The 15925-nt window shown below is 36.9% G+C and overlaps 1 protein-coding gene across 3 annotated transcripts in view; it reads left to right on the top strand.

Moving 5' to 3' along the window:
• MDGA2 (MAM domain containing glycosylphosphatidylinositol anchor 2) overlaps positions 1-15925 on the top strand; it is an 814155-nt gene that overhangs the window by 402166 nt on the left and 396064 nt on the right. For all 3 annotated transcript variants that reach the window (XM_007192803.2, XM_007192802.2, XM_057544648.1), the window contains exon 3: positions 13198-13372. In XM_007192803.2, coding sequence (XP_007192865.1) covers positions 13198-13372 — 175 coding nt within the window. The remainder of the gene's footprint in view (positions 1-13197; positions 13373-15925) is intronic.

Genomic DNA, 15925 nt, shown 5'->3' with positions numbered 1-15925 from the left:
GGCCAAGAAGCACATGAAAAGCTGCTCAACATCACTAATCATTAGAGAAATGCAAATCAAAACTACAATGAGGTATCACCTCACACCAGTTAGAATGGGCATCATCAGACAACCTACAAGCAACAAATGCTGGAGAGGGTGTGTCGAAAAGGGAACCCTCTTGCACTGTTGGTGGGAATGTAAATTGATACAGCCACTATGGAGAACAGTATGGAGATTCCTTAAGAAACTAAAAATAGAATTACCATATGACCCAGCAATCCCACTACTGGGCATATACCCAGAGAAAACCGTAATTCAAAAAGACACACGCACCCCAATGTTCATTGCAGCACTATTTACAATAGCCAGGTCATGGAAGAAACCTAAATGCCCATTGACAGACAAATGGATAAAGAAGAGGTGGTACATATATACAATGGAATATTACTCAGCCATAAAAAGGAGCGAAATTGGGTCATTTATAGAGATGTGAATGAATCTAGAGACTCATGCAGAGTGAAGTAAGTCAGAAAGAGTAAAACAAATATTGGATATTATCGCGTATATGTGGATCCTAGAAAAATGGTACATATGAACTGGTTTGCAGGGCAGAAATTGAGACACAGATGTAGAGAACAAACGTATGGACACCAAGGGGGGAAAGTGGTGGGGGGTGGGGGGGTGGTGTGATAAATTGGGAGATTGCGATTGACATGTATACACTGATGTGTATAAAATGGATGACTAATAAGAACCTGCTGTATAAAAAAATAAATAAAAGAAAATTCAAAAAAAAAAGGTCAGTTTTTTTTAAAAATTATGGATATATAGTCAGTTGCCCTAACACCACTTACTGAACAATTTTCCTTTCCCCTTTTCATTCATTTAAAATACCTCCTGTATGAAATCCTAAATTATATATATAGTATATATATATCTTTTTGTACTCTTAACAGTGTTCCCTTGTGTGGTGCGTAGATCTCTATGGGGACCGTGTGGTCTTTACAGGGAATTTATGAAGTAAAATGTTGTTTCTCACTGTGCCGCATTTGCAGAGATGGTGTAAAGTAGTGGAAAATAAAACAGGAGGTACCTTAGCGCAAAACAAAGCTGAGGCATCAAATTGTATCAGCAATCTTTGTATTCTTCACTAATTCACTTCCATGTACTCACAGCAAAAAAAAAAAAAAAAAAAAATCGATGTCACTAAGAATATTTTTGATAAATCAGTAAAAATCAATACTAATTTTTAACATCTTGAAAACTGATTACTCTATTTTTAATATTCTAAGTGAAAAAATGGAAAATTCCTATAAAACATTTCTGATGCTTATGAAAGAACAGTGGTTGTCTCAAGGTAAAGGACTTGTATGGTTGAGTTTTGTGGTGTATTAGCCACTTTTTTTTATAACATCTTTATTGGAGTATAATTGCTTTACAATGTTGTGTTAGTTGCTGCTGTATAACAAAGTGAATCAGTTATATGTATACATATAGCCCCATATCCCCTCCCTCTTGAGCCTCCCTCCCACCCTCCCTATCCCACCCCTCTAGGTGGTCACAAAGCACAGAGCTTTTCTCCCTGTGCTATGAAACTGCTTCCCACTAGCTATCTATTTTACATTTGGTAGTGTATATATGTCATTGCTACTCTCTCACTTCATCCCAGCTTACCCTTCCCCCTCCCATGTCCTCAAGTCCATTCTCTAGGTCTGTGTCTTTATTCCTGTCCTGCCCGTAGGTTCCTCAGAACCAGTTTTTTTTCTTAGATTCCATATATATGTGTTAGCATACGGTATTTGTTTTTCTCTTTCTGACTTCACTCTGTATGACAGACTCTAGGTCCATCCACCTCACTACAAATAAAGCAATTTCATTTCTTTTTACGGCTGAGTAATATACCATTGCATATATGTGCTACATCTTCTTTATCCATTCATCTGTTGCTGGACACTTAGGTTGCTTTTCAATGTCCTGGCTATTGTAAATAGTGCTGCAGTGAATATTGTGGTACATGACTCTTTTTGAATTATGGTTTTCTCAGGGAATTTGCCCATTAGTGGGATTGCTGGATCATATGGTAGTTCTATTTTTAGATTCTTAAGGAACCTCCATACTGTTCTCCATAGTGGCTGTATCAATTTACATTCCCACCAGCAGTGCAAGAGGGTTCCCTTTACTTCACACCCTCTCCAGCATTTGTTGTTTGTAGATATTTTGATGATGGCCATTCTGACTGGTGTGAAGTGATACCAAATTGCGGTTTTGATTTGCATATCTATAATAATTAGTGACGTTGAGCATCTTTTCATATGCCTCTTGGCCATCTCTATGTCTTCTTTGGAGAAATGTCTACTTAGGTTTTGTTCCAATTTTTTTTTTTTAACACCTTTTTTAGAGTATAATTGCTTTACAATGGTGTATTAGTTTCTGCTCTGTAATAAAGTGAATCAGCTATACGTGTACATATATCCCCATATCTCCTCCCTCTTGTGTCGCCCTCCAATCCTCCCTATCCCACTCCTCTAGGTGGTCAAAAAACACCAAGCTGATCTCCCTGTGCTATGTGGCTGTTCCCACTAGCAATCTAGTTTACATTTGGTAGTATATATAATAAGTCCATGCCACTCTCGCACATCGTCCCAGCCTATCCTTCCCCCCTCCCTGTGTCCTCAAGTCCATTCTCTAGGTCTGGGTCTTTGTTCCTGTCCTGCCCCTAGGTTCATCAGAACCATTTTTTTTTTTAGATTCCATATATGTGTGTTAGCATATGGTATTTGTTTTTCTCTTTCTGACTTCACTCTGTATGACAGACCCTAGGTCTATCCACCTCACTACAAATAACTCAATTGCATTTCTTTTTATGGCTCAGTAATATTCCATTGTATATATGTGCCACATCTTCTTTAACCATTCATCTGTCGATGGACACTTAGGTTGATTCCATGTCCTGCCTATTGTAAATAGAGCTGCAATGAACATTGTGGTACATGACTCTTTTTGAATTATGGTTTTCTCAGGGTATATGCCCAGTAGTGGGATTGCTGGGTCATATGGTAGATCTATTTTTAGTTTTGAGGAACCTCCATACTCTTCTCCATAGTGGCTGTATCAAGTTACATTCCCACCAACAGTGCAAGAAGGTTCCCTTTTCTCCACACCCTCCCGAGCATTTATTGTTTGGAGATTTTTTAATAATGGCCATTTTGACTGGTGTGAGGTGATACCTCATTGTAGTTTTGATTTGCATTTCTCTATGGTCAGTGATGTTGAGCATCCTTTCATGCGTTTGTTGGCAATCTGTATATCTTCTTTGGAGAAATGTCTATTTAGGTCTTCTGTCCATTTTTGTTTAGGTTGTTTGTTTTTTTTTTGATATTGACCTGCATGAGCTGCTTGTAAATTTTGGAGATTAATCCTTTGTCAGTTGCTTCATTTGCAAATATTTTCTCCCATTCTGAGGGTTGTCCTTTCGTCTTGTTTATGGTTTCCTTTGCTTTGCAAAAGTTTTTAAGTTACATTTGGTCCCATTTGTTTATTTTTGTTTTTATTTCCATTTCTCTAGTAGGGGGTCAAAAAGGATCTTGCTGTGATTTATGTCATAGAGTGTTCTGCCTGTGTGTTCCTTTAAAAGTTTTATAGTGTCCAGTCTTACATTTAGGTCTTTAATCCATTTTGAGTTTATTTTTGTGTATGGTGTTAGAAACTGTTCTACTTTCATTCTTTTACATGTAGCTGTCCAGTTTTCCCAGTACCACTTATTGAAGAGGCTGTTTTCTCTCCATTGTATATTCTTGCCTCCTTTATCAAAGATAAGGTGACCATATGTGCATGGGTTTATCTTTGGCCTTTGTATCCTGTACCATTGACCTATATTTCTGTTTTTGTGCCAGTACCATGCTGTCTTGATTACTGTAGTTTTGTAGTGTACTCTGAAGTCAGGGAGCCTGATTCCTCTAGCTCCATTTTTCTTTCTCAAGATTGCTTTGGCTATTCGAGGTCTTTTGAGTTTCCATACAAATTGTGAAATTTTTTTTTCTAGTTCTGTGAAAAATGCCATTGGTAGTTTGATAGGGATTGCACTGAATCTGTAGATTACTTTGCATAGTATAGTCATTTTCACAATGTTGATTCTTCCAATCCAAGAACATGGTATATCTCTTCATCTGTTTGTATCATCTTTAATTTCTTTCATCAGTGTCTTATAGTTTTCTGCATACAGGTCTTTTGTCTCCTTAGGTAGGTTTATTCCTATGTAATTTTATTCTTTTTGTTTCAGTGGTAAATGAAAATGTTTCCTTAATTTCTCTTTTAGATTTTTCATTTTTAGTGTTTAAGAATGCAAGATATTTCTGTGCATTAATTTTGTATCCTGCTGCTTTACCAAATTCATTGATTAGCTCTAGTAGTTTTCTGGTTGCATCTTTAGGATTCTTTATATATAGTATCATGTCATCTGCAAACAGTGACAATTTAACTTCTTCTTTTCCAATTTGGATTCCTTTTATTTCTTTTTCTTCTCTGATTGACATGGCTGAAACGTCCAAAACTATGTTGAATAATAGTGTTGAGAATGGGCAACCATGTCATGTTCCTGATCTTAGAGGAGATGTTTTCAGTTTTTCACCATTGAGAATGATGTTGGCTGTGGGCTTGTCATATATGGCCTTTATTATGTTGAGGTAGGTTCCCTCTATGCCTACTTTCTGGAGAATTTTTATCATAAATGGGTGTTTAATTTTGTAGAAAGATTTTTCTGCAGCTGTTGAGATGATCATATGGCTTTTATCCTTCAGTTTGTTAATATGGTGTATCACAATTATAGATTTGCATATATTGAAGAATCCTTGCATTCGTGGGAAAAACCCCACTTGATCATGGTGTATGATCCTTTTAATGTGCTGTTGGATTCTTTTTGCTAGTATTTTGTTGAGGATTTTTGTACTGTGTTGATCAGTGATCTGTCCTGTAGTTATCTTTTTTTGTGACAGCTTTGTCTGGTTTTAGTATCAGGATGGTAGTGGCCTCATAGAATGAGTTTGGGAGTTTTCCTCCCTCTGCTATATTTTAGAAGTGTTTGAGAAGGATAGGTGTTAGCACTTCTTTAAATGTCTGATAGAATTCACCTGTGAAGCCATCTGGCCCTGGGCTTTTGTGTGTTGGAAGATTTTTAATCACAGTTTCAAGTTCAGTGCTTGTGATTGTTCTGTTCATATTTTCTATTGCTTTCTGGCTCAGTCTTGGAAGGTTGTACTCTTCTAAGAATTTGTCCATTTCCTCCAGGTGGTCCATTTTACTGGCATATAGTTGCTTATTGTAATCTCTCATGATCCTTTGTATTTCTTCAGTGTCAGTTGTTACTTCTACTTTTTCATTTCTCGTTCCGTTAGTTTGAGCCTTCTCCCTTTTTTTCTTGTTAAGTCTGGCAAATGGTTTATCAGTTTTTTTATCTTATCAAAGAACCAGCTTTTAGTTTTGTTAATCTTTGCTATTGTTTTCTTCATTTGTTTTCATTTATTTCTGACCTGATCTTTATGATTTCTTTCCTTTTGCTCACTATGGGTTTTTTTGTTCTTCTTTGTCTAATTGCTTTATGTGTAGGATTAGGTTGTTTATTTAGGTTTTTCTTGTTTCTTGAAGTAACCTTGCATTGGTATAAATTTCCCTTTTAGAACTGCTTTTGCTGCATCCCATATTTTGGATTGTTGTGTTTTCCTTTTCATTTGTTTCTAGGTATTTTTTGATTTCCTCTTTGATTTCTTCATTGATCTCTTGCTTCTTTAGTAACGTATTGTTTAGCCTCCATGTGTTTGTATTTTATACAGTTTTTTTTCCTGTAATTGATATCAAGTCTCATAGCGTTGTGGTCAGAAAAGATACTTGATGCACCTTCAGTTTTCTTAGATTTACCGAGGCTTGATTAGTGACCCAATTTCTGATATATCCTGGAGAATACTTCATGAGCACTTGAGAAGAAAGTGTATTCTGTTGTTTTTGGATGGAACATCCTATAAATATCAATTAAGTCCATCTGGAGTAATGTGTCATTCGAAGTTTGTGTTTCCTTATTTATTTTCATTTTGGATGATCTGTCCAGTGGTAAAATTGGGGTGTTAAAGTCCCCTACTATTATTGTGTTACTCACTTTTCCCTTTCATGGTTATTAGAATTTGCCTTGGGTATTGAGGTGCTCCTATGTTGGGTGCATAAATATTTATAATTGTTATATTTTCTTCTTGGATTGATCCGTTGATCATTATGTACTGTCCTTCTTTGTCTCTTGTAACAGTTTTATTTTAAGGTCTATTTTGTCTGATATGAGTATTGCTACTCCTGCTTTCTTTTGATTTCCATTTGTGTGGAATATTTTTTTCCATCCCCTTACTTTCAGTCTGTATGTGTCCCTAAGTTTGAAGTGGGTCTCTAGTAGACAACATATATATATAGGTCTTGTTTTTGTATCCATTCAGCCAGTCTGTGTCTTTTGATTGGAGCATTTAATCCATTTACATTTAAGGTAATTATCGATAAATATGTTCCTCTTACCATTTTCTTAATTGTTCGGGTTTGTTTTTTAGGTCTTTTTCTTCTCTTGTGTTTCCTGCCTAGAGAAATTCCTTTAGCATTTATTGTAAAGCTGGTTTGGTGGTGCTGAATTCTCTTAGCTTTTGCTTGTCTGTAAGTCTTTTTTTTTTTTTTTTTTTTTTTTTGCGTGCGTGAATTCTTTTTTTTTTTTTTTTTTTCCACACACACACACACTGTATTTTATTTTTACAAGAGATAGATAGACTGACACCAAGCATTGTACATGGATGACCACAACAAAAGCAACAATGATTGCAATTACCAAACATGAAACACACTTATACTATGTCATAACATTGACATTCAGTCCAGTAATCCTCCACTGTAACAGCTCCTTTACTTTGCAGTGAAAATTGATTTGTATATTCTTTTCCTCTGAGTCCTTGTGCGATTTTTTTTTTTTTTAATTCAGACAGAAAGTCACAAAAATTATACTCATCCTCATCAGTTCACTCAGTCCCATGTAATTAATTTCTTTTTTTTCATCTTGATCTTTTGTTAGCACTTTTATGAGTTCATCAGTTTTTCATTAGAGTTCTGAAAATGCTTGTCTGTAAGTCTTTTAATTTCTCCGTCAAATCTGAATAGATCCTTGCTGGCCAGAGTAATATTGTAGGTTTTTCCCTTTCATCACTTTAAATATGTCCTGCCACTCTCTTCCAGCTTGCAGCGTTTCTCCTGAAAGATCAGCTGTTAACCTTATGGGGATTCCCTTGTATGTTATTTGTTGCTTTTCCCTTGCTGCTTTTAATATTTTTTGTTTTGTATTTAATTTTTGCTAGTTTGATTATTATGTGTCTTGACGTGTTTCTCTTTGGATTTATCCTGTATGGGACTCTCTGTGCCTCTTGGACTTGATTGACTATTTCCTTTCCCATGTTAGGGAAGTTTTCCACTATAATCTCTTCAAGTATTTTCTCAGACCCTTTCTTTTTCTGTTGTTTTTCTGGGACCCCTCTAATTCGAACGTTGGTGTGTTTAATGTCCCAGAGGTCTCAGACTGTCCTCAATTCTTTTCATTCTTTTTTTCTTTATTCCACCCTGTGTTAGTTATTTCCACTCTTTTGTCTTCCAGATCAGTTATCCATTCTTCTACCTCAGTTATTCTGCTATTGATTCCTTCTAGAGAATTTTTAATTTCATTTATTGTGTTGTTCTTCATTGTTTGTTTGCTCTTCAGTTCTTCTAGGTCTCTGTTAAATGTTTCTTGTATTTTCTCCATTTTGTTTCCAAGATTTTGGATCACCTCAGTATCATTACTGTGAATTATTTTTCAGGCAGACTGCCTATTTCCTTTTCATTTGTTTTGTCTAGTTGGTTTTGACCTTTCTCCTTCATCTGCTGCATATTTCTCTGTCTTCTCATTTTGTTTAACTTACTGTGCTTGGGGTCTCGTCTTTGCAGCCTGCAGTTTTGTAGTTCCCGTTGTTTTTGGTCTCTGCCCTCAGTGGGTGAGGTTGGTTCAGTGACTTTTGTAGCCTTATTGATGGAGGAGACTGGCACCTGTGTTTTCGTGGGTGGGGCTTGATCTTGTCCTTCTGGTGGGCAGGGCCACGTCCGGTGGTGTGTTTTGGCATGTCTGTGAACTTAGTATGAGATTAGGCCGCCTCTCTGCTAATGGGTGGGGTTGTGTTCCTGTCTTGCTAGTTGTTTGGCCTGGGGTGTCCACCACTGGAGTTTGCTGGCCACTGGGTGGAATTAATTCTTAGTGTTGATACAGAGATCTCTGGGAGAGCTCTTGCTGATTGATATTACGTGGGGCCAGGAAATCTCTTGTGGTCCAGTGACCTGGACTTGGCTCTCCCACCTCAGAGGCTCAGGCCTGACATCTGGCCAGAGCACCAAGACCCTGCCAGCCTCGTGGCTTGGAAGAAAAAAAAGGAAAAAAAACAAAATAATGAACAGTCAGAGCCATAGGACAAATTGTAAAAGTAAAAATAAACAGGGAAAATCACACAAAGAAACATACACTCATAAAAGGAAAACAAACAAACAAACAAAACGAACAGTCAGAACCCTAGGACAAATAGTAAAAGTAAACCTAAACAGACAAAATCATACAAAGAAACATACACATACACACTCACAAAAAGAGAAAAAAGGAAAAAAATTTTTTAATTAAAAAAATAAAAAATAAAAAGAAGAGAGCAACCAAACCAATAAGGAAATCCACCAATCATAACAAGCACTAAAAACTAAACTAAGATAAACGTGAAAAGCAGAAAAAAATCAGGTGTGGAAAGCAAACCCCAAGTCTACAGTTGCTCCCAAAGTCCACCGCCTCAATTTTGGGAATATTCGTTGTCTATTCAGGTATTCCACAAATGCAGGGTTCATCAAGTTGATTGTGGGGATTTAATCCACTGCTCCTGAGTTTGCATGGAGAAATTTCCCTTTCTCTTCTTTGTTCGCACAGCTCCTGGGGTTCAGCTTTGGTTTTTGCCCTGCCTCTGCGTGTAGGCTGCCCTCAGGCGTCTCTTCCCTGCCCAGACAGGAGGGGGTTAAAACAGAGACCAATTAGGGCTCTCTTGCTCACTCATGCCAGGGATAGTGAGGGGTGTGGTAGTCATAATTGGAATGCAGGGTAAGCCTGTGGTGGCAGAGGCCAGCATGACATTGTAGCAGCCTGAGGCGCGCCATGTGTTCTCCCAAGGAAGTTGTCTCTAGATCTCAGGACCCTGGCAGTGGTGTGCTGAACAGGCTCCTGAGGGGGTGTGGGTAGTGACCTATGCTTGCACACAGGATTCTTGGTGGCAGCAGCGGCACTGTTAGTGTTTCATGCCCATCTCTGGGGTCCAAGCTGACTGCTGTGGTTCGCGCCTGTCTCTGGAGCTCGCTTAGGCAGTGCTCTGCCTTCTGTGGGTACACGGAGCAGAAATCCCCTCTCCTCGCACATGCAGAAACAATGGTCTCTTGCCTCTCAGGCAGCTCCGGACTTTTTCCTGGACTCCCTCCTGGCTAGGTGTGGCGCACTAGCCCCCTTCAGGCTGTGTTCACACAGCCAATCCCAGTCCTCTCCCTGGAATCTGACCTCCGTAGTCCGAGCCTCAGCTCCCAGCCCCCACCTGTCCTGGTGGGTGAGCAGACAAGCCTCTCGGGCTGGTGAGTGTTGGTCGGCACCGATCCTCTGTGCAGGAATCTCTCTGCTTTGCCCTCTGCACCCCTGTTGCTGTGTTCTCTTCCATGGCTCTGAAGCTTCCCCCCTCCGCCACACCCCGTCTCCACCAGTGAAGGGGCTTCCTAGTGTGTGGAAACCTTTCCTCCTTCACAGCTCCCTCCCAGTGGTGCAGGTCCCATCCCTATTCTTTTGTCTCTGTTTTTTCTTTTTTCTTTTGCCCTACCCAGGTACGTGGGGAGTTTCTTGCCTTTTGAGAAGTTTGAGGTCTTCTGCCAGGGTTCAGTAGGTGTTCTGTAGCAGTTGTTCCACACGTAGATGTATTTCTGATGTATTTGTGGGGAGGAAGGTGATCTCCATGTCTTACCTGTTCACTGTCTTGAAGGTCTCCGCCACTTTTTTCATAGAATAATGTTTTTACTTAAAAGGATGATTGTTATGCAAATAATGGTTATTCAGACTTGGGGTATTTGGCAAATATTTTCTCAAAAATGATTGAAGTGAATTTGCCATCCCAAATAAAATACCTTAGTTATATTTATTACTAATAATAAATTTTACATTTTCAAGAGAAAAATTAGAAGTTTGGAAAATCTGCCAACATAAGTATCACTGCTTCCCAACACTTAAAGACTCTTCTGTAAAGTTTGATGATATTAATATATGTGACTTGTATTATATAATGAAATATGTCAACATCTGGAAGATCTGCATAACTCAGTGAATTCATATTTTCCAGATGACTAATGTATGATGCTACAAAATCATGTATGAGTAAACAATCCATTAAAAGTGCAAGATAGACCAATGGATTTTAGTGTCACAGAGTGCCAAAAGGGCATTTATATGGTTTTTGATTCTACTTTGCCATCAAATGTTAGGAAACTAACACTTGTGGGGTTTTAGTTTAGTATTAAGGAAGGCTATCCACAATTATCTGAAAAGGCTATTGAAACACTCCTGCCTTTATTACCAGATATCAGCGTGAGGCGAGATTTTCTTCACATATTTCAAACAAAACAGTATGTTGCCACAGATTGCATGCAGAAGGTGATATAATTATCGAGACAGCTCTTTTCCACTAAAACAGGTATTAAAGAGATTTGCAAAGCTATAAAGCAATTCCATTCATTTTACTCAATTATTTTTGTTTTGAAAAATATAATTTTGTAATTAAAAATGTTCCTTATGTTGTCTTCAGTTTATTAATATGGTTTAAAATGAGTTAATACATAATTTAACATTGTCTCAGTTTTAATTTGTACTACAATGATTATGAAAAGATATAATTCCAATAAACAAAAGCTATTTGGGGTCCTTAATAATTTTTAATAGTGTAAAGGTGTTCTAAGACCAAAAAGTTTGATAACTGCTAGTCTATATCATAATTTCTTCTCTCACGCTTTCTTTTCTCTTTCACACACACACACTCACTCTTGTTCTTTCCCCCACCTCCAATTCCTGTACAATTCCCAATACTGTAACAGTATTCTATAACTAAATTATTGTATTAATATTATATTTTTAATACCTGAAACTGCTAGGCCATTTCCATAACTCTTTTTATCCTGAACTTTTTATGTTCTGAAATATTTATTTTTAAAAATCAATTTTGGTACTATATTGTGATACTCAAAGAAAACTTGGTATTTTAATTGGTAATTGGTACTTATTATATCTTAGGTTATATCTTAGAAATATTTATTATTTTAGAGAGAACATATCTCTATACAAGAACAAAATTATGTAATTTGCTTATTTATTTCAATTTTCTTTATTTGGTTACCTATAAATTTTGAAATTTAAATTAAAATAGAATCCTAGATTTCCCCATGGAAATAGTACTTATCAAACCAGTGCCCATGTTACCCTTCATCTTTTTATGAGTGTATTAATAATCAGCTTATAAACTGCTTGAAATCAGGAATCATTCCATTTATTTATTTATTTATTTATTTATTTATTTATTTATGGCTGTGTTGGGTCTTCGTTTCTGTGCGAGGGCTGTCTCTAGTTGTGGCAGGTGGGGGCCACTCTTCATCGCGGTGCGTGGGCCTCTCACTATCACGGCCTCTCTTGTTGCGGAGCATAGGCTCCAGACGTGCAGGCTCAGTAGTTGTGGCTCACGGGCCTAGTTGCTCCGCAGCATGTGGGATCTTCCCAAACCAGGGCTTGAACCGTGTCCCCTGCCTTGGCAGGCAGATTCTCAACCACTGTGCCACCAGGCAAGCCCATTTCATTTATTTTTGTGTATATTTTCTGCACAAAGTGTTGGATAAACATTTGATATTTATTTTTATGAATTACCTAATTTTTATTAATCTCTAGGTAACATTTTCATTTCATTCAAAATTAAGGGCAAGCACGAATATATTTATACTGATATTGTAATGATTTGGAGAACTTTTTAAAGATAATGTCATTAGATCATAAATTTTAATTAACATTGTGTGAAAATAGCATAAATAATAGCAGTATTAAAAGATTTCAGTTTTGATGACCCACTCCTTAGTTGCATTTTTCTATGTTTCTTCATTTGTGTTTGACCAGAGGATTTCTATCAGCAGTTTTTCAACCTAAACATAATAATAAAATATATATATATATAATACAGCAGGGACAAGAAGAGAAATAAACTGAATCTTTTTTACATCCTGTTTTATATCACTTTACAGTACTATCATGTGACTTTTGTTCAGGTTTTATAAGCTAAAATACACAAAATTTGAGTTGAATGCCAGTCTTTATTTCTAGTAAAATCTAAGACTGTTGTGCACAGCTGTGTTTAAAAGAATGGTATTGTTTATAATGGAATGTTTTAGACATTCAAAGCACTTGGCAGTTTAATAGAAATGTTCTCTTTGGAAAAGTTTACACATTTTTTGAAAATAATTATTGATGTAAAGTGAATTCTAATTATCAAAACGGACAAGTCATTTGTGGGCTTATTAAAGCAAAAACATAATAAAAAAAAACCATTTTTAACAACCAGGTGTATAAAATTACACATAATTTCAATAAGCTATTATGGTAATATGCTTAAATTATCCAAATCAAATAGAAAATTTTGAATAAAATACTGAAGCATGTCCAGAAAGAAAGTGAGAACCTACCTGTAGTACCTGTACTAAATAAATAAAGAGTGCCTTACAGGGTTTTGAAAATATGAGTGAGAATTTTATAGGCTCAACAAAAGAAACTAATCCATATTTTCAGTGCACTACTTATATTTAACTTCCTTTGTATTATATTTATATTGCCCTTCACACTGATTAAACTATCAGTGAACTCTATGCAATTGAATTAGAATTATACACACTATACAATGATGACATTGCATTTTAAACTTTTATAGTTGAATTACGTGTATAAACTTTTCTTCTTAATTTCCAATAACTTGCCAAAAATGGCACTGTAGCAGTTCTGAAAGCCAACTCTTCAAATGAGTAATTGCTATTTAATTTTTCAGTGAGAAAACCAACCTAAAGTAACAATCTTTGTTGATGCTTGCTCAGATCAGGTGGACCAAAACAGCAGGAAGTGCCTCTGACAGATTCCAAGACTCAAGTGTCTTCAACGAGACTTTGAGGATTACAAATATTCAGCGACACCAAGGAGGCCGGTATTACTGTAAAGCAGAGAATGGCCTGGGGTCCCCAGCGATAAAGTCAATCAGAGTGGATGTGTACTGTAAGTAAATTTCCCAGAAATCTATACTTAAGTCTACTACAGGTTTCTTCTGTCCTACAACTTAAGGTCTATTTTTTTTTTATCGTTACATCTATTGAGAAAAACTAGGGTCTGTTCCAAAAAACAGAGTTCTATTTAGTTGAGAATGACAAGTGTATACGGTTGTAATAGCTCATTTAACGTATTTCCGGAAGAAAGAACCTCCATTAGAAATGTTCATAGTTTTTATAATTAAATAATACATATTCATTACAGAACATTTAAGAACCAAATTAATAAGACAATAAATATCACTGAAAATCCCACCAATGACTGTTAGTGTTGAATGTATATACTTCTTATCTTTATATATAAGTATGTAAATGCATATTTATATTTGTATAAAAAAATCATGCTGTACATACTGTAATTGGTTTTGTTAACTTTACCTATGTGTAATTTCTGTTATTCTTATTTTATTTTATTTTTTTTAAGATTTATTTATTTATTGATTGATTGATTGCTATGTTGGGTCTTCGTTTCTGTGCTAGGGCTTTCTCTAGTTGCGGCAAGTGGGGGCCACTCTTCATCGCAGTGCGTGGGCCTCTCACTATCGTGGCCTCTCTTGTTGCAGAGCACAGGCTCCAGACGCGCAGGCTCAGTAGTTGTGGCTCATGGGCCTAGTTGCTCCGCAGCATGTGGGATCTTCCCAGACCAGGGCTCCCACCCGTGTCCCCTGCATTAGCAGGCACATTCTCAACCACTGCGCCACCAGGGAAGCCCGTGTTATTCTTATTTTTTAAAATGCACATCATGAGCAAAGCTATTTGAATTGACTTGTGAAAGACCAAAATCTCAGTGTAGAGTCTGTTTTTGATCCAATTCTGTTGAAAGTAATCAGTACCTAGGGCAATGCGGTGCCACCTGGAAATTGTTTGTTGATTTATTTTTGTTCTTGGTCTCAGTTTTCTACTTTTTGCTGTTAGCAAATATATTTAAAGTCCTCTTGGTCTCCTTACTTTCTTCCCCACCAAGACAAATTAAGGACCTATATTCAGTTTGGTCTTTTGCATAGGTTTCTATTGTTCCATTGTCTTTTTACAAGAACTTGCATTTTTTTGGTTAACTCTCTAGTGTTAGAATAAAAGGATTTTTTTAGTGATTCAGACATAAGTAACAAGTGAGGAGTTCCTGTTTTTCTACCCATCTTTCATTCTTTCCTTTTTTCTTTTCTTTCAATTCAGGGTAAGTGTTGCATAGTTGGGAAAGTGATGGGAATTATATGTGATTTATCAGATCCTGTGCTGTATCTCATGTAATTATTCAGGTGACTGAGAAGTGGGTGACAAGGCTGCATTTGTGATTCACCTTCCACATTCAGGTGCTTGCACCATTCCTGAAAAGGATGAGAGAGAAGAAGCCCATGCCCAATCTTTCTAGCATTTCCTAGTCCCTTAGGCATCCCCTGGCATAACTAGGGCATCTGTAGCCCATGTGCTGCTCTCTCCCTGTCCTTACGGGCCTTCAGGTTAGCCTTACCCCTATGCTTCCCAACAGTGTAGCCTCTGGACCCCCCTCCCCTGATCAAGTATTTATAGTAACATATACTTTAAAAAAGTACTATGTTTACTGTTTTTCACATATAATTTTAAATGACACTAAATTTAATTTAAATGAATTAAACACTTTTATAATATAACTTTTTAAAGTACACATCTGTGTCTTTTGTTATAGTTTTGGTCATGAAGTTTTAAAATACACAACTTCAATACCTTAGACACAATTCTAAAATCTAAAACGTTTTGCAGGTTGAATGGGTGTGTTTTGTTTAATTTTATTGGTAACTTTTTTCAGCAAAACCTGATGTGAACTAGTTTGGTGGCAACATCTAACCTGAAATGACTTGAATACAAAAATAGAAAAGACTTTCTGGTCTTTATTTACCCTACTTTGTCTGAATAATCATATGTTTTGCTCTGGAAATAATGTATTTGATTACACAGTGTTGCCACAGAGCCTGCTGGCTGTGTTATATAATACATGGTATATGTACTTTATTATCTTCCTAAAATCTGAAATATTCTGAAAAACATTCCCCTAAGGCTTTGAATGAGATTGTGACTTGCATTGCCACTCCAATGAGTTTGATAAAAACAATAAAATTGTATTGCTGTGTTAAAAATCTAATACAAGAGGGAAATGACAGTTTTTTTTTAAGTTTTTATTTATTTATTTATTTATTTTTGGCTATGTTGGGTCTTTGTTTCTGTGCGAGGGTTTTCTTTAGTTGTGGAGAGCGGGGGCCACTCTTCATCGCGGTGCGCGGGCCTCTCACCATCGTGGCCTCTCTTGTTGTGGAGCACAGGCTCCAGACGCGCAGGCTCAGTAGTTGTGGCTCACGGGTCTAGTTGCTCCGCGGCGTGGGATCTTCCCAGACCAGGGCTCGAACCTGTGTCCCCTGCATTAGCAGGCAGATTCTCAACCACTGCGCCACCAGGGAAGCCCGGGAAATGACATTTTTAAAGACTTTTAAAAAGAGGCTTCTCTTCTTACTGCAAAGCCTTTTCAGTACTA

The sequence above is a fragment of the Balaenoptera acutorostrata genome, chromosome 3 (assembly GCF_949987535.1).
Source record: "Balaenoptera acutorostrata chromosome 3, mBalAcu1.1, whole genome shotgun sequence".
Taxonomy (NCBI): domain Eukaryota; kingdom Metazoa; phylum Chordata; class Mammalia; order Artiodactyla; family Balaenopteridae; genus Balaenoptera; species Balaenoptera acutorostrata.
Note: the sequence above shows the minus strand (reverse complement) of the source record. Positions and strands in the feature narration are given on the sequence as shown.